General features: G+C 38.1%; 1 protein-coding gene across 1 annotated transcript in view; it reads right to left on the bottom strand.

Annotated features, from left to right (window-relative positions):
* Positions 1-4,880: 4,880 nt before the first annotated feature.
* The window catches only part of LOC107558588 (protein MON2 homolog), a 38,793-nt gene continuing 17,018 nt past the window's right edge, over positions 4,881-26,655 (bottom strand). Inside the window, exons 10-33 of the mRNA XM_016242248.1 lie at positions 26,312-26,451; positions 24,812-24,893; positions 24,456-24,634; positions 22,225-22,337; positions 21,919-22,023; positions 21,032-21,112; positions 20,030-20,103; positions 19,752-19,842; positions 19,556-19,657; positions 16,359-16,469; positions 16,089-16,264; positions 15,681-15,843; positions 15,273-15,566; positions 14,866-15,064; positions 14,157-14,791; positions 12,940-13,083; positions 11,978-11,995; positions 9,512-9,640; positions 8,370-8,560; positions 8,233-8,293; positions 7,649-7,772; positions 6,741-6,948; positions 5,698-5,780; positions 4,881-5,534 (exon numbers count right to left, since the gene is read on the bottom strand). Of these exons, the coding sequence (XP_016097734.1) occupies positions 5,371-5,534; positions 5,698-5,780; positions 6,741-6,948; positions 7,649-7,772; positions 8,233-8,293; positions 8,370-8,560; positions 9,512-9,640; positions 11,978-11,995; positions 12,940-13,083; positions 14,157-14,791; positions 14,866-15,064; positions 15,273-15,566; positions 15,681-15,843; positions 16,089-16,264; positions 16,359-16,469; positions 19,556-19,657; positions 19,752-19,842; positions 20,030-20,103; positions 21,032-21,112; positions 21,919-22,023; positions 22,225-22,337; positions 24,456-24,634; positions 24,812-24,893; positions 26,312-26,451 (3,667 nt within the window). The 3' untranslated portion in view covers positions 4,881-5,370. The remainder of the gene's footprint in view (positions 5,535-5,697; positions 5,781-6,740; positions 6,949-7,648; positions 7,773-8,232; positions 8,294-8,369; positions 8,561-9,511; positions 9,641-11,977; positions 11,996-12,939; positions 13,084-14,156; positions 14,792-14,865; positions 15,065-15,272; positions 15,567-15,680; positions 15,844-16,088; positions 16,265-16,358; positions 16,470-19,555; positions 19,658-19,751; positions 19,843-20,029; positions 20,104-21,031; positions 21,113-21,918; positions 22,024-22,224; positions 22,338-24,455; positions 24,635-24,811; positions 24,894-26,311; positions 26,452-26,655) is intronic.

A 26,655-nucleotide genomic window follows, 5' to 3' on the forward strand; every position in this document is an offset into this window, starting at 1 on the left:
CTATACCACACATCAATATGACATAAAAGCATCATATTTCCTCGGAGGATTTGGATTCCAAAGCGCATTCCAGCTTGGGACGAGTGTGACCAGCACTGGCAAGGGAGTAGCTTGCGCAGTCATCTCCAGAACGGGCAATATCACATCCCAACAACAGCACAAACTACTACCTCAGCCAGTGCGCGGCGGAATGGCTCTCGGAGCCCGTGGGAACGCAGCGAATCCGCATCCGTGGGAACCGCATTCCAAGAATCTGCGCCGAACGAAGAGTCCGAGGTGAATGGTCGTAGTACTCGTGAGCGGGCTACACTCCCTTCAGCTGCTCCGCCATTGGCTGGGAGCGCAGCCAATGGGGTGCCAGAGGGACACGGCGTAAAGCAGTTGTGTTCCACAGTATACACATTTATTGACTTAGCATTGCGCACACATTTACAACTCCCAGAACCATTTTAACATGCACAACTAGAACTATACCACACATCAATATGACATAAAAGCATCATATTTCCTCGGAGGATTTGGATTCCAAAGCGCATTCCAGCTTGGGACGAGTGTGACCAGCACTGGCAAGGGAGTAGCTTGCGCAGTCATCTCCAGAACGGGCAATATCACATCCCAACAACAGCACAAACTACTACCTCAGCCAGTGCGCGGCGGAATGGCTCTCGGAGCCCGTGGGAACCGCATTCCAAGAATCTGCGCCGAACGAAGAGTCCGAGGTGAATGGTCGTAGTACTCGTGAGCGGGCTACACTCCCTTCAGCTGCTCCGCCATTGGCTGGGAGCGCAGCCAATGGGGTGCCAGAGGGACACCGCCCACGACACACACACACACACCCCCGAGTGAGGCCACGCCTCCCGCGGGATTCAGCCAATGGCGCCGTACTGAGCTCACAGCTTTTTTTTGAATGAGTTGATTTCAGTGTTGCCAACTTAGCAATTTGGTTGCTAAATGTAGCAACTTTTCAGACTACCCTAGCAACTTCTTCCAAAAGCACCTAGCAACAAATTTAGCTGTTTTAAAAAAATTTAAATAAGCGACTCAAACGATAAAAAGGCACAATTTAAACTACACAAAAAGAGGAAACCGAAGATGCCGAGCAGTACACGCGTTACAGGAATTAAGTTAGCTGCTATTTGCAATCGTTTAATAGTAATAATAATTGAATTCTGTTAATTTTCATTTATGAGACACTTTGTTAGTAGCTTGTACCTGCGATTGTTGACGAGTTCGTACGCTGTAAGAAAAAAAAGGTTGTCATATTTGATTGGCTGGAACCGAGAAACGTCTAGTTGAAGAAAGAAACTCATACAGGTTTGGAACGGAGGTTAGGTAAGTGAATGGTTTTAATTTGTGGATTGAATTTACCCTTTAAGCTTAAGATATACCACTTCATAACGTCCTCTGTGAATGAAACCGTGCTGGGAGCAGAAGTAAGTGCACCCAGTCTTAGTCTCATGTTGTTGGCGTGTGCTGAAGTTCAACTATTTGACAAATGGCTGGATTAACCACCAGAAGACGCGTGTTCGATACCCCCACATACTCCTATTTCTACGTTACAGACTTGGTTTAATGGAGGTCTTCAGGGTTAAACGAGGCTTTATGAATCCCACATTAGCTGCACCTTTTCTACAACCATTAATCTAGCTACATGCAATATTAATTTTCCACGCACGTGCGCCGGTCGAGTCCAAACCAGCCCGCGTGACGTCACGATCGATGACGCTACCGTAGTGGGCAGAGAAAGCCACGTCACAGCTCTCTTCATAGCAACAGTAGCGTGTGACCTACATGTGTTAGCCACCCCAAGGGCAACACCAAGCGTCTATTCAAATGAATAACCCTACCCGTCGTGTTCCCGAGGGCAATACCTGCTTTTCTGCTGTGCTCCACACAAACAACAACAACAGTTCTTTACTGAAGAAAGAAGAAAACTGGGGCATATGGCCAACCCCATGCATTTACAACCCAGCGTGCTAGAAAGAACAGATCATTAAAAACACATCATGAATAAAGCAGTTGTGTTCCACAGTATACACATTTATTGACTTAGCATTGCGCACACATTTACAACTCCCAGAACCATTTTAACATGCACAACTAGAACTATACCACACATCAATATGACATAAAAGCATCATATTTCCTCGGAGGATTTGGATTCCAAAGCGCATTCCAGCTTGGGACGAGTGTGACCAGCACTGGCAAGGGAGTAGCTTGCGCAGTCATCTCCAGAACGGGCAATATCACATCCCAACAACAGCACAAACTACTACCTCAGCCAGTGCGCGGCGGAATGGCTCTCGGAGCCCGTGGGAACCGCATTCCAAGAATCTGCGCCGAACGAAGAGTCCGAGGTGAATGGTCGTAGTACTCGTGAGCGGGCTACACTCCCTTCAGCTGCTCCGCCATTGGCTGGGAGCGCAGCCAATGGGGTGCCAGAGGGACACCGCCCACGACACACACACACACACCCCCGAGTGAGGCCACGCCTCCCGCGGGATTCAGCCAATGGCGCCGTACTGAGCTCACAGCTTTTTTTTGAATGAGTTGATTTCAGTGTTGCCAACTTAGCAATTTGGTTGCTAAATGTAGCAACTTTTCAGACTACCCTAGCAACTTCTTCCAAAAGCACCTAGCAACAAATTTAGCTGTTTTAAAAAAATTATTGGGCTACTTTTGATAAGCGACTCAAACGATAAAAAGGCACAATTTAAACTACACAAAAAGAGGAAACCAAAGATGCCGAGCAGTACACGCGTTACAGGAATTAAGTTAGCTGCTATTTGCAATCGTTTAATAGTAATAATAATTGAATTCTGTTAATTTTCATTTATGAGACACTTTGTTAGTAGCTTGTACCTGCGATTGTTGACGAGTTCGTACGCTGTAAGAAAAAAATATGCAGAAAAATGGAAAAGGTGCTAGTAACTTAACAGGACATTATCCGTTATAACCCGAAAACACAAAACACAATGCGTAATTAAAGATGCAGGTGCAAAAACCTAGTAACTTTCCAGGACATTATCCGTTATAACCCGAAAACACAAAACACAATGCGTAATTAAAGATGCAGGTACAAAAACCTGTGGAAAAATCAATCCAGAAAACTCCTTCACATTAGCACAGCAGACTGTGTTATTTTTGTACTTTTCTTAAGCGTGCAGCACACCAACTAACTACTAATAAACTGCGTTAAAGTATAAAACTTAAATTGTAATCGTTCAAAAATGTGTACGTTTTCGATAATTCAATGGATTTAAAAATAGTTATGTTTTAATATTATATTATGCATTTATATTGCTACGAACACATCTAAATTAACAAAATATATATATACGTTTTTGCTAAGATTTGACAATTTTGCATCGTGATTACGTAATGACGTCACAACACCATTTAGCAACAAATCGACCTTCCTTTAGCAACTTCCCCTGAAAATGAGTTGGCAACACTGATCGCCGCTCACTTACCGTAGAGACCTACAATAAGAACAGAATCCCCGAGAGGCTTCGCGGTCTTAGATAGTACATCAAGTTGGCAAGTTAGGTGTTTTATACGAGCTTAATGTTGATAATAAAAACACAATTCAATACAAATACTACATAAAACGGATAGTTCTCGTCCTGGATGCTGATTGGCCAATACAGTGTTCCAGGCGAAATGGCTGCATCCCAAAAACATCAAAGCACTGGCTTAGCAGTAGAAATGAAAAGAATGGGACCGCAACTGCATTCTGCTGTAAAACCAATCCAAGTGAATTAATTTGATAACGGATCATGCATTTCTATAATACACACTGCTGGTCAAACGTTTGGGAGCGGTAAGATTTGTAATGTCTTTTGAAGAAGTTTCTTCTGCTCAGCGAGCCGGCATTTATTTGATCAGAAATGCAGAAAAAACAGTAATATTGTAAAATATTATTACTATTTAAAATTACGGTTTTCTATTTTAATATCTGTTAAACTGTAATGTATTTCTGTGACGCGCAGCTGTATTTTCAGCATCATTCCTCCAGTCTTCAGTGTCACATGATCTTCAGAAATCAGTATAATATGCTGATTTATTAGTGTTTTGCTGCCTAATATTTTTTTTTGGAACCCGTGATTCTTTGATGAATAAAAAGTATTCATCATTATTCAAAATATAAATCTTTTTTTAAGGTCAGTAAGTTTATTTTTCCTTTTTTTTTTTTTTGAAAGAAAGAAATGAATGCTTTTGTTCAGCAAGGATGTGTTAAATTGATAAAAAGTGATAATAGAGACTTGTATTGTTAGAAAAGATTTCTATTTTAAATAAACGCTGTTCTTTTTAACTTTACTCATCAAAGAATCCTGAAAAAGTATCCCAGGTTCCAAAAAAAAAAAAAAATGAATCAGCAAAACTCTTTCCAGCATTGATAATAAAGCAGCATATTATACTGATTTCTGAAGATCATGTGACACTGAAGACTGGAGTAATGAGTAACGCGCATCTCAGAAATACATTACAGTTTAACACACATTCACATAGAAAACCATTATTTTAAATGGTACTAATATTTTACAATATTACTGTTTTTTGGCCAAATAAATGCAGCCTTGATGAGCAGAAGAGACTTCTTTAAAACATAAACAAATCTTACTCATCCCAAACTTTTGACCAGCAGTGTGTGTGTGCATGTATATATATATATATATATATAAGTAGTCTATCAATTAATATGTTGATTATCTTGTCAGGTTGCAGTTATCCTGTGATAATTACTGCCTGACTGTATGTTAAACACTTATTTAATGCTTCATGTTCATTCAAAAGAGGGAAATGTTAGAAAGTCATAATTGAACGTACATGAACCACTGACCTGCTCTACTGGAAGTGAAATATGATTCACGAATACGTTTGATGTTCATAGAACTGTACCATTTATTATTGTACACACCCTTCTCAATGCGACTAACGATGACATGGAATGTTACAGCACGATCTTGCATAAAATCCATTGCTGTTGAGACAATTTCACACAAAAAAAAGACCACCCTTCATGTATTTATTATGATTTGTAGTTCTCTTATTAAATGATTTTCAATCCAAATAGGTCATTCTTATTTAAATCTTTAACACTAATCACCAAACACTGTACATTAACTCCAGGGGGCGGGGCCAAAAACCCATAAAAACAACAAACACTGCAAATTTAACGTAGCAGTTAATACATCGTTAAAGTCGTCGGCCAATCAGAGTCTACCGTCAGCTCGTATTAGAAGAAGCTTCGAATGATGCGATTGGAGCTGTCAATCAACAGTTACCATGACGATGGGGGTGAATCTTCCTCGCGCGCGGCGTATGAAACGGTCACATTCGTGTTTGCGGTGGAATAAAAACGTTCAGTCACGATTCGCCGTTCTGCACTTTGGAGACAGGCGGTTGCATGAAGTCTTTAAAGGGCCCCAGGGCATCTTTGAGGGCGGAGCTTACTTCAGGAGACGAGCAGGTGATGCACTCCACTAGCGTCGGGTAGAGCGCGATCACCTGAGCCCACACGTTCCCATCCACTGACCCCCGGACAGAAGAGGAGAGAAATAAACAAGGATGCAAAACCGGTCAAAAATTCCGTCTAGGTGGGCAATAGAATAGTCTTGACATTTATATTTCATGTAAATGCAGAAGTCTGTCATGGTTGCTTTCAAATAATGTTGAAGGACAAACCCGTCTCACCGTTCTCTGGTTGAGTCTTTTTCAAGGAATCCATGAGAGTGCTGATGGCTTTTAACACAAAGATGATCTCAGTCACTTGTTGCCTTGAAGATAAAGAATAAATAGTGAGAAACGCTTAGAATCAAGTCCTGTGCAGTAAAGTCCACTTAAAAACAGACCGAAAATACAGTGAATTTAGTGAATATGTCCAGCTCATTTTTCATCCCTAAAATATAAGAAATTTTATTTGCTTAATAAATTGAAGCCTATTGTTAGAAATCAAATTTTTATTAAAATATTAACTTTATTATATTTATATTAATTATTTACATGCCATATAACCACATTTCCTCCAAGTTATCACAAAAAAATCATTATTGTAATGCAAAAATTAACATTTTTAAATTAGAACTTATATATATATATAAAACACTTTTTAAATTAGTATGTAATAAAAGATAATGCACGTTTTATTCATACAATGTCATCTGGCCCTAATGAATATTGGGAACCTTGCATTAAATTACAAAATGTATGCAAGTATTTATACTCGTGCTGTCTAACGATTAATCGTGATTAATCGCATCCAAAATAAAAGTTGTTATTTATGTGTGTGTGTACTGTGTATTTTTATTATGTATATATAAATGCACACACATACAGTATATATTTTGAACATTTTTACATGTATATGCATTTATATATTTATATTCTTATATATAAATATTTAATATATAAACAACGTTTTTTTCTTAAATATATGCATGCATGTGTTTGTATTTATATATATATATATATACTTAATAAATATACACATTACACACATATATTATGTAAACAAATACTTTTATTTTGGATGCGATTAATCACGATTAATCGTTTGACAGCACTAATTGACTAAAATAATTAATACAAAATTAATGCAAAGTTGACTTTTTACATGTTTTTACTTAAAAAAAAAAAAAAAAGAAATATATATATATTTATTTAATGCAAAAATAATTTATTTTATGTCTTTGTTTTTTCGGAAGCTGAAAAACATGAGTCTGTTGCTATACGCAGACCTGGGCAGAGGGCAGCGTCCACTGAGTCTCTCGTCATTCACGAATCGTCGGAGCACGTCCTGAGCTCTCTGCAGCAGCACTGACAGCGCCATACGAGAGATGTAGCCCTCCTGCGGCGTCGACACCTTATTACTGAAGGAGAACTGCAGGAGCGTCTCGAAACACACCTTAGAGAACTCCTCCCGCATACGGATGTCCATCTCAGCCTCTGTGGGACGAGAAGGCACAGTAAGTGTCTTCATACGCTAGTGTGCTCTCGTCATTCACGAATCGTCGGAGCACGTCCTGAGCTCTCTGCAGCAGCACTGACAGCGCCATACGAGAGATGTAGCCCTCCTGCGGCGTCGACACCTTATTACTGAAGGAGAACTGCAGGAGCGTCTCGAAACACACCTTAGAGAACTCCTCCCGCATACGGATGTCCATCTCAGCCTCTATGGGACGAGAAGGCACAGTAAGTGTCTTCATACGCTAGTGTGAACCACGGCTTCACGGGGATTATTGCTTTAATAAAACGGTTATTCCATATACGTAGTAAGGCTTCACAGAATAAAACAGAGCAAATAAAGTGTAATGATATTAATAAACACAGTATTCTTCCACCAAACAATGTAGCTCCTCAGAAACAGTTGTGGTTGCTACAAAGTGGTCGCCGAGCAACACACAGACGTAAACAAAGGTGTGTGTTACTTTGTAGCGTCATTTACAACAGCTTCGAACGCGGCTCAGCCAATCAGAATCAAGCACCGGAACTCTCCGCTTTATAATGATGCTTTTATGAACTCGACAGTGTTAGTCTTTGTATGGAAAAGAGCAGCATGCACATCTGGCCTAACATCTTTCGAGCGAGTACATGACAAAATCTCCAACTATTGCTTTAAGAACAGTTTTCACATTGTACTCCATACCTGTGAACGATGACGACTGCGAGTGAATCGATCCTTTATTGAGCATGCTCATGATACGACCTACGAACTCTTTGGGTATGAAATTGGCAAATGGTAAAATCTCTGTGCTGATCAACTGCACCACCTACAGGAAAAAAAAACAAACAATATATATTTAAAATATATTTAATATAAATATATAACAATATATTATTAATAATATTTGTAACACATATACATATATATATATATATATATCATGTACTGTTAATAGTAACTAATAAGCAGCAGTACTTTATTATTATATAAATATTTTTTACAATACAATATAGTCAAAATATGTTTTCATTTTCTAAAATTATGTATTTATATTTTTTATAGTTTTTTATTGTTTTATGTGTGTATATATACACATACACACATAAATTCATAACACATACAAACATAATTGTTTTTATTTAATGTATCATTATCAAAATGTCTCATCATAAAGTGTCCAAACATCAGTCTCACAGATATACTGACCTACCACTAATAAATAGTAGTCGTAATAATAATATTTCTAGCTTAAATAGAGTTGTGGATCTACTGTCAGATGAAATTACCTCGACATCTATAGCTTCATTCCTCTGGAACTCTTGTATGGACCGATTATCTGGAGGTGTGCTGTGGGATACCAGAGGAAAATGAGTACGAGTGACCCGTACGTCACGGTTTTAATATATCACGATGGGTTGCACACCTTTTGGTAAACAGGAAGTCCTCAAAGGCGTTCGCCAGCTCTGGCCACATTGTGTCAAATTTGCCTGAGGATGCTTGTTGCCGAGCAACAGGGAGTCCAATGGAAAGCACTTTGAGCAGAGAAGAGACGGCTAGTTTCCAGGTGCTCTCTGCAGGACAGGCGTACTTCAGACCCAGAGGAATCCTCAGAGTCTAAATACAGAGAAACGGAGAGGATTGATTCTGCTCGGTGCGCACGAGCTCCTGCACAGATAAGCCAGCTGCTTCGACCGAAAGCAGGTGACCTATGGAGACTAAGATGCCCGGAAATGCATCATGTCTCACGAAACTACTAATTCACAACCAGATTACTTACAGATTGTAGTCTGATTACAAATTACATGACGGTAGCATAATCTGGATTACGCATATTAGGTAATGTAATCTGACTACTAACTCGTTTATCACATAGACTTGAATGTGATTACTGGACCATGTTGATTAAAAAGAGAGAGAGAAAGAATGAAAATGTTTTTCATTCTTTGTTATCAATATCAAGAAATACATTAAACAATACACACTGGTCTCCCAAACTGGGGTTCGTGAAAATTTCATTAAAAAGGCTAATAATTAATTTAATCATAAAAACGTCAAAACCTTGGGAATCTCTACATTACATTAAAACATGGATAAACATGAAAACAAGACCAAAGTCTTCCAGGTTTGAAATATTCTTGTCCAGACTTCCAGTATTAATAAATAGTGACCATCACTGGATATGAAGACATAGTATTTCACAGCTATGCATCAGTGTTTAGTAACTTGTATAGTTATTAGTCTTAAGTATATAAGTGGTAGGTTCATTTAGAAAGGAAATTAACAATAAATAAATGAGTACTTGGGTGAATCAATAAATAATTAATAATTAACTGCCTTTGTGTGAATGCAATCCATAAAAAAGTAACACTAATCTGACTATGAGCATTTTAAAACGTAATATAATGAATTAAAAGTACTTAATTTTTGGAATCGGATTACATAATCCAGATTACACGTAATCAGTTTCTACACAGCTCTGTTCACAACATACCAATTATTATTATTATTACATATTATTAGTCAGTTTTATAAACATTAATCTAAACGATGGTTTTTGCTTTGTACCTTGATGATGTTCTGTAGAGCTTTTTCGTTGATGACGGCTTTGTGGCAGGCTGTTTTATGATACAGATCGACCAATACCTCCAAAGATCGCTCCGCAAATGGCACGTAGTTTAAGGCCACCCACTCCGCCTGGACACAAACAGGAAAGAAGAGCAAAATAAAGACAGTGAATATAAAAAAACAATGTATTATTAACCTCAGCCTCAAAGACAAATACATGTAAAATAATATAGCATCATAGAAGGACTGTGAATAATTAACACAAACACTAGACAATTGGTGGCTGACTAAATACTTTTTTGCCCCACTGTAGGTTCTCGGTTCAAACCAAAATCAAATTTTTATCTCTACTAACTAAAACGAGTTACAGGACTGGGCTTAAATGCAGCAGATGGGACAGTCTCTACAGATTTCCACTTCAACACTATTATACGGGCCCCCAAACGTTATAGGTTAACGTGAGCTCCTTATTTTTGTCTTTTCTGATGTAAATAACATTACAGGACTATTCACAAGCTGTTTTATTGACGGTATGCTTGGAAATAATATTTAACGTTTTCAAGTCTATTCATCTATTCAAGTCTCAATGAACAATTTTAATATAGCACAAATCGTAGCCTTTAAATGCTGTAAATTTGATCACGAAATACAAACAATAAATGTGTTTTTCCGCTCTTTAATGTGGCGTGAGATCGCTGTATTCGCCTCAGTTCAAGCGGCATGTGGATCAATCATCTTTTCTAGCTCCAACATGAAATAAACATGAATGAATATCAAAAGTTTTGTTTAAAAAAAAATCAGAAGACGAATGTCTGATGCAATCGATCAATTGGTGTTTCGTCAATAAAACAGTTTGCGAATAGACATAACAGTCGTAACATAACATTTACATATGGAATTTTGCATTAATTAATTTTATTCATGCACGCAATATAACAATTTTATTCTAAAAATATTATGGCACTAAAACGCTGCCATATTTACTAAATTACTTAATGCAAACACACTCTTGGCACAGTGGCCCAAAACACAAAAAGACAGAAAAAAAGACAGAAAGAAAGAAAAAAAATCTCTCCTCACATTTTAGTTGTAATTAATTAAATTAAATTTAATTCGTTGGGCCTTTTTTTCAGGAGATTCATCCACAATGTCCTTGGTTTTTTTTTTTATGGCTTCGTGTATTCTCAATGGAAAGAATGACTACTTTCGATAGTCTTTTAATAAAAGAGAATTAAAATGAAAGAAATAATTAAAACTGCAGGTGTTGCTGAAGCTAGATGTGAGGCAGACTTTTCAACTAGCTAGCTTCCAACCTCACACAGGTGTTTAAAAAAAAAATTTATTAATTTTATTTTATATGGCCGTGGCAATGCTATGGAAGCCCGTTTCCGCCACTGAATAAAAAATTACAAAACAAAGGTAATTGCGACTTTTTATCTCACAAATCTGACTTTTTTTCTCAGAATTGAGAGTTTATATCACGCAATTCGGAGAAAAAAAGTCAGAATTGTGAGATAGTCGCAATTACCTTTTTTATTTTTTATTCAGTGGCGGAAACGGGCTTCCATACAATGCAGCATTTGCACGTAGTTAAAAATATTTTTTTTCACGCAGTTCTACAGCAGCAATATAACAAATGCACACAAGAAATGACCCAGCCCTGCACATGACATGCAGACAAAATATATATATATTTATTGTGGCCACGAATATGCACATGCATACCCTGCATACCCCCACGCTACGCCCCTGATCTTCACCATGTTACAGGCAAACATTTGTGATATTTAAAAAAATATATTGTACACTAAATTATTGTTTCATTAAATTTTTTGGATGAGATATGCATTCGGAACAGCTGTCACCAAACTCAATAAGTGGTAATGATGCATAAGCAAATTTCATACGGCACACTACTTTTTACACATTACACTGGAAATGGAAGGATAAGTCAAGCACACTGCATCGTGGGATACTGTATTTCATGTATTTTATACTGTACATTTTGATAAATGTAGTAGGTCACTGATGTATTCTATGTATAAATCGGCATACTATGCACAGTATAAATTCCACATACTAAAACCATAGTAAGAGTAGTATGGTAGTATGCCTTTATTTCTTGACCATACAATTCAATAACTGTTGGTGGCGCTAGAAAATTGGCATTAAAGAAGTTGAGACTCTCCTCTATGAATGTGTCAAATTTCAAAACCTTTCACCACACGGTTCTTAGAAACTCCATAAAATAACACCATTAATTTGTCGAAGTTTTGTTAGAATTAATGAACAAATGTGGCTGATGGAAATTAATGGAGAAAAGCAAATGTAATAACAGTATGAAAGAGCGACGTTTGTCTTAAAGAGCAGTTAAATGGAGCTGAAATTAGCCGAAGGGAAGAAGGAGGCAGAAAGCAAACGAAAGACAGATCTAGAGGAAGAAAGCGGGAGGGAGGAAGAACTCACCGGTGCAAACAGTTGGATCTAAAGCGGATCCGTATGAAGTACAAAAACAGAACAAGAGAAGAGCAGACAAATGTTTACTACACTGCTGATCACAACCACACAACACACTACTGAAACTACTTATGACGACAAGCGTTTGGTTTGAAAGTCATGTTTAAATATACTTTACACCTAAGCCAAAGGATGGGTTAACATTTAAATATTTCACATTTCTACTGGTTTATAGTTTTAACTGGTAAACTGACCCACAAACCAGTTTTAAAAATGTGTGATAAAAACGTTAAAATGTTTGAAACCCTAAAATTATTGAATTTTAAAAGAAACATGGTCCAAAGTATTCAAACATTTCTAAAAGAGGCACAAAATGCAACTAAAGGAAAACAGCACCATGCAAAGAAAAAGTCATGTTTAACTGAAAGTACCCAAATATATATGAAAACAAAGAGAAATGTTGTAATCCTAGAACAGGGATCCTCAAATCTGGCCCACGAGATCCACTTTCCTGCAGAGTTTAGCTCTAACCCTAATCAAACTCACCTGAGCAAGCTAATCAATGTCTTCAGGATCATTAGAAAATCACAGGTAGCTGAGTTTGATCAGGGTTGGAGCTAAACTCTGCAGCGCATTGGCCCTCCAGAGTAAGATTTGAGGAACCCTGTCCTAGAACCACATAAAAACTGAAAAGGAGAAAAGACAACGCCATAAAGACATCACTGTAAAAAGAGCATAGACTTCTTTAAACATGTGCATTCAAAACCATCAAAGCACTCCTGCTCTGAAACAAAGATCATCTACTACATCACATCCGAAAACAGACACAGAAATGAATGTTGTATGATGATGATGAGTGTGTGTATGTATGGTGAGTACACATACAATGATCAAGACAAACAGAACAAAAGCAAAAGCAAAAAAGGTGAAAAGTGAAGACCATGTGAGGTGGAAACAGGACAGAGACTCACCTGGTTGTATTTGGCATTGGCCACATGTTTGGTCTCCATCTTCCCATACTGAGGAGGTTTACAGGAGAACTCCACAAACAGCAGGAGCTGCTCAAAGATGGCGGGATACATCACCTGGAGATTCTCCGAACCCACACAAATTGCCTATAACAATGACATACAATCTCATTCAAACATCCAAAAAGAAAGAAAAACCCATGATTTTCAGGGTTGTTTTGGTGTAGACGTCTACTTGTCATCAGAGTAGGGCTGGGCGATAAGGCTAAAAATGTAAATCTCGTTTTTTTTTTTTTCAGAACTTTTGACCGATTCTCGATTTTTAATTAGTCAACTTGAAAATGTAGCCACAACATGATTCAAGTAACTTTTTCTTTATGAACCATCTAGGTTGAAGAAAATTCTATTCCAAGTGCACCACACATGATGTAAATGTTAAACAAATCACTTGTTAAATAGCTTTGCAGAAAAGATGCATGAAATACAACTACATCTTGTACAAACTTGTCATACATATTATATGTTCAGAAATAATTCAAGGAAAATGCTTTAAAAAAAATTCTCAAAAGTCAAGGTAATTCAAATTCAAAATGACTGAAGGTAGGCTATAACACCAGTAGACTAGTAGACAGCTTTCAGCCTGTCACCATGATGCAAACATGAAATTTCAGACATACAGTAGTAGTTCTTTACAGGTTTTTATTCGATTGCGCTGCTTTAAACATAGATGCGTTTGACTGTTGACTCGTCATGAAACGGCGTTCTAATCACAGGCACCAACATGCGGTTGGATCATTGTTTTCTATTTACTGTTATCATTGGCATATTGTCAAAGTGTCTAATTCTAATGTTTGGTAATATTTCTTATCGTGATTCCTCCATTTATCAAAAAATAAAATTGTGGCAAAACATTAAATTCGAATTAATCAATAAAATCGGAAAAATCGCCCAGCTCTACATCAGAGTTTGGTTTGTTTGATTGGTTGGTGGAAATACTAAGAATGGGACTGAATGGATAACTTGTCTACTCATTCAACAACTGGCTAGTGCTTGTGTGGTACAAGCATTAACAATGCAAATATTCTCAAACCAAACAACAGCATCAACAAACAAGCATCAAAGTGTGAAAACAACCTCAAATACTGCAACCAAAAGCAAAACCCTTGACGGTCCACTTAGAAACATAACACTTCATTAACCAAAATCCGAAGGTGTTCTACCTTCTGCAGGACATCAAGGGCGGTCAGGACCGCTTCCTGCAGGCTGGTGAGCACCGCTTCAGTGTAGGAGGGCAAGATGAAGGGCGAGGAGTCTGAGCTTATGGGGACCGACACGGCTCCATGCAGAATCACCCCCAGCTTCTTGAGATCCTCCATGCTGAACCCTCCTGCGATGTGCTGGTACAACGCTGGGAAAATCTGTATTAGCGCCGTCAGGAAAGGCTGACTGGGTACGAACACTAATTTATCTTTTCCACCACTAGGGGGTCGTGTGCACTCGGTTCCTATCCGGTACCAAGTGTTCCACGCTGACCACCAGAGGGCCGAGTCGTCCAGCTCCTCTCCAGGTGGTGGAAGTGAAGGTTGCGCGCCGTAGCGCTGGACTAGTCGCTCGGCAAGGGAATCAGACCGGACTAGGGGTCTTCCTGGCCCAGAACCTTGAAGAGACTCCATAAGGACAGGAGGAACGTCCATAGCTGCGAGAACGTCGAGTTTATCCATGTCTTTCATGGGCGTGACTAGCTGGAGGATCTCCTGGAAGCTCTTGAGGGCGGCGAGGGAAACCTCATTGTTCTTGCTGAGCGCAGCGGACTGGATGTGGTCCAACAGAACTTCCCAAGCCTTGAAAAAGTCACCTGCAAGCAAGAATACGACTTTCAGAACCAAATTCTGAGATATGTCTTTGAGAACCACATTTCTCAATGCCTACCCAGCTGCTGAAGCAGGTATCTCCTGGTGTTGAAGATCCGAGCTACGCCCGCAAGAGTCAGAACCCATGTTTCTGCCCACTGTTTCTCTGCTGTGTCACGTGAGTGGTGGATGAGGATGTTTCCACCTCCGGATTCGATCTTTTCCTTGTCGGCCGTGGTGGAGGACTTCCTTACACAGTTCAGCAGATGAAAGAGAACCTGCGGAGCAAAGAGTTTTGGTTATTAGCAACAATAAAGCAATTTTAACTGGAACTGGGTTTAATTTGGTCCCAGGTCAAGTCTGATCCAGCAAAACGATTTTAACTAGAACTTGATTTAATTCGGTCCCCGGTCAAGCCTGAACCAACAAAACAATTTTAGCTAGAACTGGGTATAATTTGGTCCCCGGTCAAGTCTGATGCAGTACCTTCCAAACCACAATGTTCCAGGTCAGTGGTTGCAGCAGCGTTCCGTGAGCAGCAATGGTAGAGAACATTGTCTGGCCGGCGCTTTTCCTCACAGCCGGCCGTGGGTCCACGCACAACTCACCCAGCTTGGCATACAGGCACAACCACAGGCAGTCAAAGGGTGGCGCAGGGTGGAAGGGTCGGTTCAGAGGTTCACCTTTATCTTGGGCCTGTTTCAAGAGAACCGCTTCCTCCCTCTCCAGCTCCTCTGTAATAGCTTCTCCCCTTTGGAAGAAGTAGTCTGAGATGTTCCACTGCAGGGAAAAAGGAAGACTCTTGGTCATCCACTAAGTCAACTCATCTATCCCAAAGGAACACTCAAAACCTTCAAGGTAACGCTGACAAACAACACTAGTAATACTCCTCACCAGCAAGCCGATAGACGTCAGGCTGATGTTCAGCTCCTGGTTCTGGAGCCCAAAGCTGCCAGCTACATCCACCACAATTTGGAGGCACATGCAAGGCATTGTGGGTAAGAAGTCGGTCACCACCAACTGCAGGCACTGGAAGGCTGTTCGTATGAGGGATTCACTGCAGAACGTAAGGTGTGTTGAGTACAAATGAGACACTCCCAAGATCAACCCTTCAAATGTGATTGTTAGATGCTAACTAGATAAATCATGAAGACTTCGCTGGTCAACCAGCCTCAAAAGAAGGACCATGCGCGTTGACCAAGCAACAAACCAACACTAATTTGCATAACCCAACCTGGACCAATAAGGAAATTCTTGCTTGTCTAAAATGATCTTTCTGCAAGGTCAGGCAGTGTCTCTTACCCCTGGTCATTGCGAATCGCTCCAATGACCCCCAGCACCAGAGGCCATCCCGGTCCGAGACTGTCTCCCTGGTTCTGCAGGATCTGTAGGACACACTCCAGCTGTTTCTGTCGGATATCGGTGTGAAGGACGTTGGAGAGCTCCTTCAGAGGGTTCAGAAGCAGCAGCTGCAGCCTCTGAGGAGGACAGGGGATTTGTTGAAGGTGCTGTCCAATCAATAACCAAACTCTGCACGAGCACCGATTTCAGATCATCTGATTGAATTTCTACCTGGTTCTGGGACAGCGGTGGCTCGTGTTTAAAAGAGAGTCCAGCTTTGATCAGCGAGGTGATGGCCTCTGCGCCCCACTCCCTCATTCTAGCGTTAGGATGCTGACAGACCTGACAAGATAATGGCACAATAGGCTTCTTATTCAATATACAATATCCTGATTATTAATTATTCTCGACTTTGTAGTGAAATATGACCCGGACACATTTTTGACAGACTTTGTGAGATTCACCCATTAATGAAATCAAACACTGATGGACAAAAAAAACGACATTAACACAAGAAAAAAAGCAATATGTGACCCTGGACCACAAAACCAGTCATAAGGGTCAATTTTTCGAAATTGAGATTTATGCATCATCTGAAAGCTGAATAAATATATATAAATTATAATAAATTGATGTATGGTTTGTTATAATAGGACAAGATTTAGCCGAGATACAACTATTTGAAAATCTGGAATATGAGGGTGCAAAAAAAATATTGAGAAAAAAAATAATCTTTAAAGTTGTTCAAATGAAGTTCTTAGCAATGCATATTACTAATCAAAAATTACGTTTTGATATATTTACGGTAGCCAATGTACAAAATATCTTCATGGAACATGATCTTTACTTAATATCCTAATGATTTTTGGCATAAAAGAAAAATCTATAATTTTGACCCATACAATGTATTGTTGGCTATTGCTACAAATATCCCCCAGCGACTCAACACTGCTTTTGTGCTGCAGGCTCACATATATATTGGTCATAAGAATAAATGATTATGCAAATGAAACCATCAATTACACACAACATAGACTGGATTACAAAATTTTTTTTAGATCACAAGAGGAGACCATGCTTATTGGATTTTAATTGTGTAGATTGGTGTGTTTAATGGATGTAAAAGTGAAGTTTTTGTGGTAAAGCAGATGATTTAATAATCTCAAAATAATGTGGCCTTGAGCTTGAATCACCGTCAAGTCCTTTCACATTATTCGCATTGACATTCCCCAATGCATTAAACTGGTGCAAATAGTCAACTAACAGCATAACCCAACTATTTAATCTTTGACTCCAATTACTGTTGACTTTCTTAAGTTGCGCAACACACAGCTGTGTTGAAGCCCTGATGCGAGTCGTGTGAAAGAAACGTAAGTGTGACAGACGAGATCAGCTTGAAAACAAAAACATCTGATTAACACAACAAGAGGAGGCAGATTCATTCCTGAACACACTGTGAGAACTTGAAAAGAGACAATTTCATAAAGGACGGTGGATGACAGAGCGATTCAAAAAGAATAGTCAGAAGGATTTCTGAAGCGAAAAAGGCAGTTCAGCTCTTACCTTCTACAAAACAGACACGTTGAAAGAGACAGAGAAGGAAAAAAGACAGAAAAAGACAACATGAGGACACGAATCGTGCTTTAGCATTTATACAACTACAGAAGAAGTTTGAGTACAGCAGACAAGGACCAGAAAGATCAGAGCGGGCCGCCAAATATGAAATATGAACATTTCAGAATAGGGCTCGTCTCATTACAACAGTTATTTACTGTGATAAGTTGTACTGACATTAGTAATATTTGTTTTAGCAATATTAGTGCTATTTCAAGACCCTGAAGCAATATTACAGTACACAGAAGCAATATGACCAAATCTTATATTAGAATACGAGTAATTTTATTCATGGTAACGATATACATCACAATATAGTTATTTTTGCTTTAAATAAGGTTTTTATGATATCAACATTTTTGATACCATAGAAATTTCATTATTCTTGTCACTGTTCACTGAAGACAAGGAAACAGTCAGCGATTAAAAAAAGAATAAGAAACTAATTACAAGCAATAGGACAAAACATTGTATAAAGTAATCAAATTTATAAAAACACTGTGTAAATTAAATCTATATTTTTTCTTATTAAAGTTACAAAAGTGATTTAGTCAAGAGCAGTGAGAGATTTTCTCTTTGTTGTTGTTTGATTAACATGAAAGACAGACAGCAGGAATATTAGACTGCTGTCACTTTAAGAGCTGCCCGGATCCAATATACTGTTACACGTGCGTTTTCTTTCTTAGCTGTTCGCTTTCACTTAAGAGCTAAATTACGGTGTTTATGAGGATATTTGCAAAGACGGGCATTTTGACACATACAAGTGTGTGTGTGTATTTAACCGTTCAAGGCCTATAACGCTGCAAATCTCTCTGACAGCGCTCAGAAACAGTCTATCCAACAGCGCTCGGCGCATATAGCGAAATTCTCTTTCGCTGCTGATTGCGCTTTAACGGCTTAAAATCACTTGTTTTTAAACCGCAATGCTTAAAAACTTGTGCAAACGACAAGTTTTCATGACCACGTAGCACAGCAACGTCAGGTGAGCTTGTAACCGCGATAGAGACTGGATAGAGTCCAAAATCTCTACCGGTATATCGCCCACCCCTATGCTAAACTGTGTAAAATATAAATAAAAGCAATGGACAAGCCCAACTTCAAAACTAAACAGTATACTGTATATATATATAAATAAATTATATAAATGAAAACAAGTGTATAAAAATGACCAAGACTAAACAATATATAAATAAAAAATTATTAATTAATAAAAAACATTTAAATAAATAAATTATATAAACAAACAAATCGATTAATTAATTAATTAATTAAAAACAAAAATGGACATAAACAACTTCAAGAGTAAACAGTATATAAATAAATAACAATTATTAATTAATAAAATACACTTAAATAAATAAATTATATAAACAAACAAATAAATTATGTCCATTTGTGTTTAATTAATTAAACAACTTCAAGACTAAACTGTATATAAATAAATAAAAATGATTAATTAATAAAATACATTTAAATAAATAAATTATATAAACAAATAAATTAATTATTAAAAACACAAATGGACAAAGACAACTTCAAGACTAAACAGTATATAAATAAATAACAATTATTAATTAATAAAATACATTTAAATAAATCAATTATATAAACAAACAAATAAATTAATTAATTAAAAACAAAAATGGACAAAGACAACTTCAACTTCAAATTTAAATAAATAAACTAAAAAATAAGAAGAAAACCAATGGACAAAGAAGACTAAACGGTCCAGAAAAATGAATAAACAAACAAACAAACAAAACCAAAAAAAGCAGAAACTGCATTGTTGGTGTGGATTTGGCCTCAGGTCTCACCTCCAGTAAATGAGCCGTCAGCGGCCGCCAGAGAATCTCGATCCGGTCCATATTAACCAGTCCGGTCTCTAACAGTTTGGCCACTGCGAACAGAGACGGCTCCTAACCGCACAGACAAGAGTGATAGAAAGATGACCGCTGGATGATGACGTTTGGATTAAACGAATCTGTGATTAGCCGTAGCATCTGAACGCACCTTGTTGTTTCCGTAAGCCATCTCCATGGCCTCCATGGATAAAGAGCACAGAGCGTTTATCAGGTGATGCAGAGACACGTCATCCAGGTATCTACACCCACACACACACACACACACACACACACACACACACACACACACAGAGAGTAATCCTACAACTGAGCTACAGGAACACTTGTTCACTGTTATATCTAACCTAAACAATGACACTCATGAATGCGATACTAAGTAAATAAAATAAACTTTCTATTTCTATTCTGATGTTGGCGGATTCTTACTGTGAGCTTTCAAAGAGTCTGGAAAGGATATTTGATATGACGGGTAGATCGGTCATCACCGCTGTGGTCAAAACCTGCGACAGAAAAGAAATAATCACCATTATAATGTCATTAATATTTAGTATCCTCTTCTCTTGCTTGCTTCCTAATCTAGTGGTCTAATAAACAGAGTATAGTATATATTATGAATATGTGACCCTGGACCACAAAACCAGTCATAAGGGTAAATTTTATGAAATTGAGATTAATGCATGAATGCATGAAGCTGAATAAATAAGCTTTCCATTGATGTATGGTTTGTTAGGATAGGACAATATTTGGCTGAGATGCAACTATTTGAAAATCTGGAATCTGAGGGTGCAAAAAAATCTAAATATTGAGAAAATCATCTTTAAAGTTGTTCAAATGAAGTTCTTAGCAATGCATATTACTAATCAAACATTAAGTTTTGATATATTTACGGTAGGAAATTCACTAAATATCTTCATGGAACATTATCTTTACTTAATATCCTAATGATTTTCGGCATAAAAGAAAAATGGATAATTTTGTCCCATACAATGTATTGTTGGCTATTGCTACAAATATCCCCCAGCGACTTAACACTGCTTTTTTGGTCACATATTGCTTTTGATCCTCTTTTGTAAGTCATTTTGGATAAAAGCGCCTCCTAAATGCAAACTTTTATGAGGAGTCCAAGAAAGTTGCATATATTTAGACAACATTTTTGGCCAACACAGTCTTGTTTCAAGTCACCTAAAACATTTTGTTTGAGCATTAGTGAGCAATATCTTCAGGTAAACAGTGTTTCCTACTAGACAAGAATGCTGGTGACTTAATACATTCCTTGATTAGGCCCCTCAAATAAACCCTGTTGTCTAGCAGCTTGCCCATGGCGCACACAAACGCTGCAGTCTCAGAAAGCGCCTGTGATGCTCAAAACGCTTTCTAGGTAGGCAGCTCACTAGGCTTTAAACAAGGGCTGATATGAGTGGTTTTTACCGTGCTCGGACCCTCCACAGCCCTCCCGGGCTTCAGAACTCCACCAACAGCTGGTTTCAGACCCAGAATCCACACCAGATGCTTACAGAGAAAAAGACAGAAAAATGAGTGAATGCCAAATACAATCAGGAAAAAAAAAATACAATCATGAATGTTTCATATATACAAATATGCAATCATGAATGTTTCATATATATACAAATATGCAATCATGAAATTAATGTTTACCATCAAAATACACAGGGATTAATAACACTAGAAATAATTTAAAGGCTTAATTAACCCAAGTTTAACATTTGCTCTCAAATGTTAGTCAGGAGCCCTGTTATATATTATATTTATTTGTAAAGAGTATTGTATATTACTGTTTCTATATTATATTCATTTGCTAAATGTTTTGCATATTACTGTTTAAATATTATATTTGTAAAATGCATTATATCACTGATTAAATTCTATAGTTATATTAGATTGTATTATATTTGATTCATTTGTCAAATTTATTGTATATTACTTTTATATATTATATATCAATGTGTAAAATGTATGTTACTGTTTTTATATGATATTGTTATATTAGATTAGACTGTATTAGATTGTCAATTTCAATCAGGTATGTCATCAGCAAAAGGAAAACCTCCCTATTTATGCATGAATTGCATGAATGTATTTGAAAACTCAATGTCTTGCAGTTTGCATTTCACAATTCACGTGGGTCTTACGTTGACAAATATAAATATGGAATAAAATCACATCCCCATACAATGAATAAACATATTTTATCGTACAAGTTTTCTGGATTGTGATTGGTCAATCACTGGTAAAACCTGGTCCAGAACAAGATACAGACGCATGCGTGCTCTGGCGATTAAAGCATGGTGCTGTACCTGTAGTGTGGCTAAAACCAGCTGCCATGAGGTCCCCAGATAAGCACCATGACAATGAGCCAAATTCAGCAGCGTCCGCATGCACTGAATGTTCTTCGCTGTGAGCTGACGGACAGAGAGATAGAGAGAGAAAGGCCTTGTAATCAACCTGGAAAAACAGTCAGCTGCACTTAAAGATTATTTAGAAATGAAGTAGGCAGCTCAAGAGTAAGTGTTGCACTGTGAGTCCAGAAGGCTGTCGCTCGGCCATAATTAACATTATACAAAAGCAACAGAAATCCAGGGAGTGTTTTGTGTGTGATTTACCACGACGGTGCCCTGCGGCTGTGCGGTGAGCGGCTGACCCACTGCTATCACCTGCTGGTGAGATTCACTGGACGGACTGACCATCTGCACACTCTGACCCTGGATAGAGTACACTACAGACACACACACACACACACAGAGACACACACACACACAGAGACACAGACAGACACACACACACACACACATAGACAGAGAGAGAGACACACATACACACACAGAGACAGAGACAGAGAGAGAGACACACACACACACACACACACAGACACACACACACACACACAGAGAGAGAGACACACACACACACAGAGAGAGAGAGAGAGAGACACACACACACACAGAGAGAGAGAGAGAGAGACACACACACACACAGAGAGAGAGAGAGAGAGACACACACACACACAGAGAGAGAGAGAGAGAGACACACACACACACAGAGAGAGAGAGAGAGAGACACACACACACACAGAGAGAGAGAGAGAGAGACACACACACACACAGAGAGAGAGAGAGAGAGACACACACACACACAGAGAGAGAGAGAGAGAGACACACACACACACAGAGAGAGAGAGAGAGAGACACACACACACACAGAGAGAGAGAGAGAGAGACACACACACACACAGAGAGAGAGAGAGAGAGACACACACACACACAGAGAGAGAGAGAGAGAGACACACACACACACAGAGAGAGAGAGAGAGAGACACACACACACACAGAGAGAGAGAGAGAGAGACACACACACACACAGAGAGAGAGAGAGAGAGACACACACACACACAGAGAGAGAGAGAGAGAGACACACACACACACACAGACACAGAGACACACACACACAGACACACACACACACACACACACAGAGACACACACATTAAACTACATACACTTACACACACAAAGGTCCTAAGGCTTGCGGCCAGTGATGCATCAAAATCTATTTCTTACCAAAACATTAAAATGTTTTTAGATGAAACCCAGACTGAAAATAAAATGTACTTAATAACACTGCATGACCCTGCATCTTAAAAAAAATCTATTGATTTGCAAAAAACATTACCTAATTTAATGATGCTGAATTCAAAAATATTAATAAACAATTTCCATCATGTACAGTTTTCACACAATAAGAAAGAGAATTTTTCAAATTATAATTATATATATATATATACACACACTGCCAGTCAAAAGTTTTTGAAGCTTTTATATATAAAATCAAATTATAAAATTGCACAAAAGAGTGGAAAATGTGTTCAAATACTCCATTTGTATATATTTGTCATTTTCTGTGGCTGTTTAGATAGATGTATCAGGAAACACCTGGCTCATGTTTGCATTTTCTTCTGTCCCTGGCCATAATTCTAACCTTGAAATCAGGATTAGGCATGAAATACGTGTGAAAATGGGCCGAGAACTGAACAGACAGTCGTAATCTGGCTCAGATTCAGGAATCATGTCTTTGTACAGTTTTTCCGCTGATTAAGGGATCATACAAGACTTAAAAAACAAAAACCTCTACAAAATGCATTTATTTTTTGAGAAAGCGTGACATGCTCGAGCAAAACAGGCACTATTTTTGTAATCAGCACTTCAAAATTAGTAAGAAACGAGCATTGGATTGCATTCAGCAAATATGATGCAGGGCGGCCACGTAAGGCCGTTTTTACATGCTCTGTGAATTTTGAGAGAATCTGAAAACTGAGACTTTGTTTCTTAGCTTACTGTGATTATTTGATGGCAGGTAAATAATGTTTAGTGAGGTTTTGCTCATGCATCAACTGAAATGCATAAACGAAATGATCTCGGTTCATGGAAGATGTTCCGGTGCTTGACTCTGATTGGCTGAGCCGCGTTCGAAGCTGTTGTGAATGACGCTACAAAGTAACACACACCTTTGTTTACATCTGTGTGTTGCTCGGCGACCACTTTGTAGCAACCACAACTGTTTCTGAGGAGCTACATTGTTTGGTGGAAGAATACTGTGTTTATTAATATCACTACACTTTATTTGCTCTGCTTTATTTTGTGAAACCTTACTACGTATATGAAATAACCGTTTTATAAAAGCAGTAAGCCCCGTGCAGCCGTGGTTTACAGTAGATTTATAACAGCTTCACATCGTGCCTAACAACGCCCCGTAGCTGTTATAACTTCACTGTAAACCACGGCTTCTTGGGGCTTATTGCTTTATTTCATGTGAAGGTCAGCATGCACTGCTCTCGTACCTTTATTGGACAGGTTGGCGGCGTTGCTCAGGACGGTGAGGGCGTAGTGAGGAGGGAGAGACGCTTTACAGATAGCCGTAATAAAAGCGTCACGCGGCGTCACCAAACTCAGACGACCGCACAGAGACGCCACGGACAGCTCGGCTTTCAGGATGCTTTCTGTAGCCGTCTCATCAGTACTGACACAAACACGTCAAAAATCATCAGTGCACTGAATGTGACTAATGCATGCTAACTAGAGGAACTGTAGCACATATACAAAGCTTTAGCTATTACAATAACACTTAGGATGTGAATTAGCATATAGTGATATATTAAGATTATGTATATAGTTATATAAAAAGACAGCTTCATACCTAGCGTCCAGCAGCAGTGAAAGAGCCGCTAACAGACCGCACCAGCAGGCGTTCACCATCTCCTCCCAAACCTCATGAGCCACTGCAAACACACATACGGCATCAACACGGGGACAAAACACTGCTACACCACAAACACACGTCATAACACACTTAATTTGGTGTCTGACTGTGTCCTGCTATTCAGGATAAATGTGAGCCTGCAGCACAAAAGCAGTGTTAAGTCGCTGGGGGATATTTGTAGCAATAGCCAACAATACATTGTATGGGTCACAATTATACATTTCTCTTTTAAGCCAAAAATCATTAGGATATTAAGTAAAGATCATGTTCCTTGAATATATTTTGTAAATGTCCTACTGTAAATATATCAGAACTTAATGTTTGATTAGTAATATGCATTGCTAAGAACTTCATCTGAACAACTTTAAAGATGATTTTCTCAATATTTAGATTTTTTTGCACCCTCAGATTCCAGATTTTCAAATATTGTCCGATCCTAACAAACCATACATCAATGGAAAGCTATTTATTCAGCTTCATGCATTCATGCATTAATCTCAATTTCATAAAATTTATTTTCAGGGTCACATATTCTTTAAACATGCTTTTTAAAAAAATCACATTTACTGACTTGGAACCGTTATATAACTGTTTAATTTGTAATTTCCCTATAAAACAATCCACATGGGATTCTTTGAGCTTAAAGGGTTAGTTCACCCAAAAATGAAAATTAGTCCATAAATTACTCACCCTCAAGTCATCCTAGGTGTATATGATGAATATTTTTCATACAAAAACGCATTGATTCGCTACAGGAGGCCTTTGTTCAGCCCCCGGAGCCGTGTGAGACACTTTTTATGGATGGGCGCTTTTTATTTAACTTCTTTTGGACTGATGCATGCAACACCCGCTGAGTGGCATTAAACAGCTTGAAAGACCAAAGGCAATTTTTAACATAACTCCGACTGGATTCATCTGAAAGAAGAAAGTCATATACACCCAGGATGCCTCGGGGGTGAGTAATTTATGGGCTAATTTTCATTTTTGGGTGAACACCCTTTAATTATCATAATTATTATCAAAGCTCAAGTATAAAACATACCAACCACTATATGACTTGCACACATTTTCTGCTATGTGCATCATTCAGATGCATAATTTTATCTTTATATTATATTATATTTGGTCACACTTTAATTAAATGTGCTGTTGTGTATGTACTTCTTGTTATGATGTTAGTTGCTTGTAATTATACATAGTTAACTCTTACTATAGTAAGTACATGTAACAACAGTGTTTTAGATTAGATTTAATTTGTAAAAATGATTGTATATTATTGTTTATATATTATATTCGTAAGATTTATTGTATTACGTTATACATTATATTATAGATTTTATTATATTGTCATATTATTTTAGATTAAATCGAATTATATGTTACTGTTGATATATTATTAGATTAGATTTATTTGTAAAATTTGTGTGTGTGTGTGACCTGCAGGCGTGCTGGTGGACGAGGTGTTTCCTGCGCCGGGGAGGATGAAGAGCGACTGGATGAAGGAGCCCAGAGCGTTGACGATGTCTCTGAAGACTTTGGTGGAGTGCTGCTTCATGTCGTACGACTGACAGAAAGACCTGCACACACACGGTCACGAGATCTTTATGAACTCCGGAAGAAGAACAACATCTCATGACTGCAGGCAAACTGATAGATTCAGATTATAGATTATAAAAATGTGCCTTTTATATTATTAAGCTAATGAAATATATCATTTGTATCAAAAGATCTGTCAAAACAAGAGTTTATGTTAAACTTTATATACATATAAAACATGAAAG

This window comes from Sinocyclocheilus grahami, unplaced genomic scaffold (genome assembly GCF_001515645.1).
Source record: "Sinocyclocheilus grahami isolate Dianchi unplaced genomic scaffold, SAMN03320097.WGS_v1.1 scaffold651.1, whole genome shotgun sequence".
NCBI classification, from domain to species: domain Eukaryota; kingdom Metazoa; phylum Chordata; class Actinopteri; order Cypriniformes; family Cyprinidae; genus Sinocyclocheilus; species Sinocyclocheilus grahami.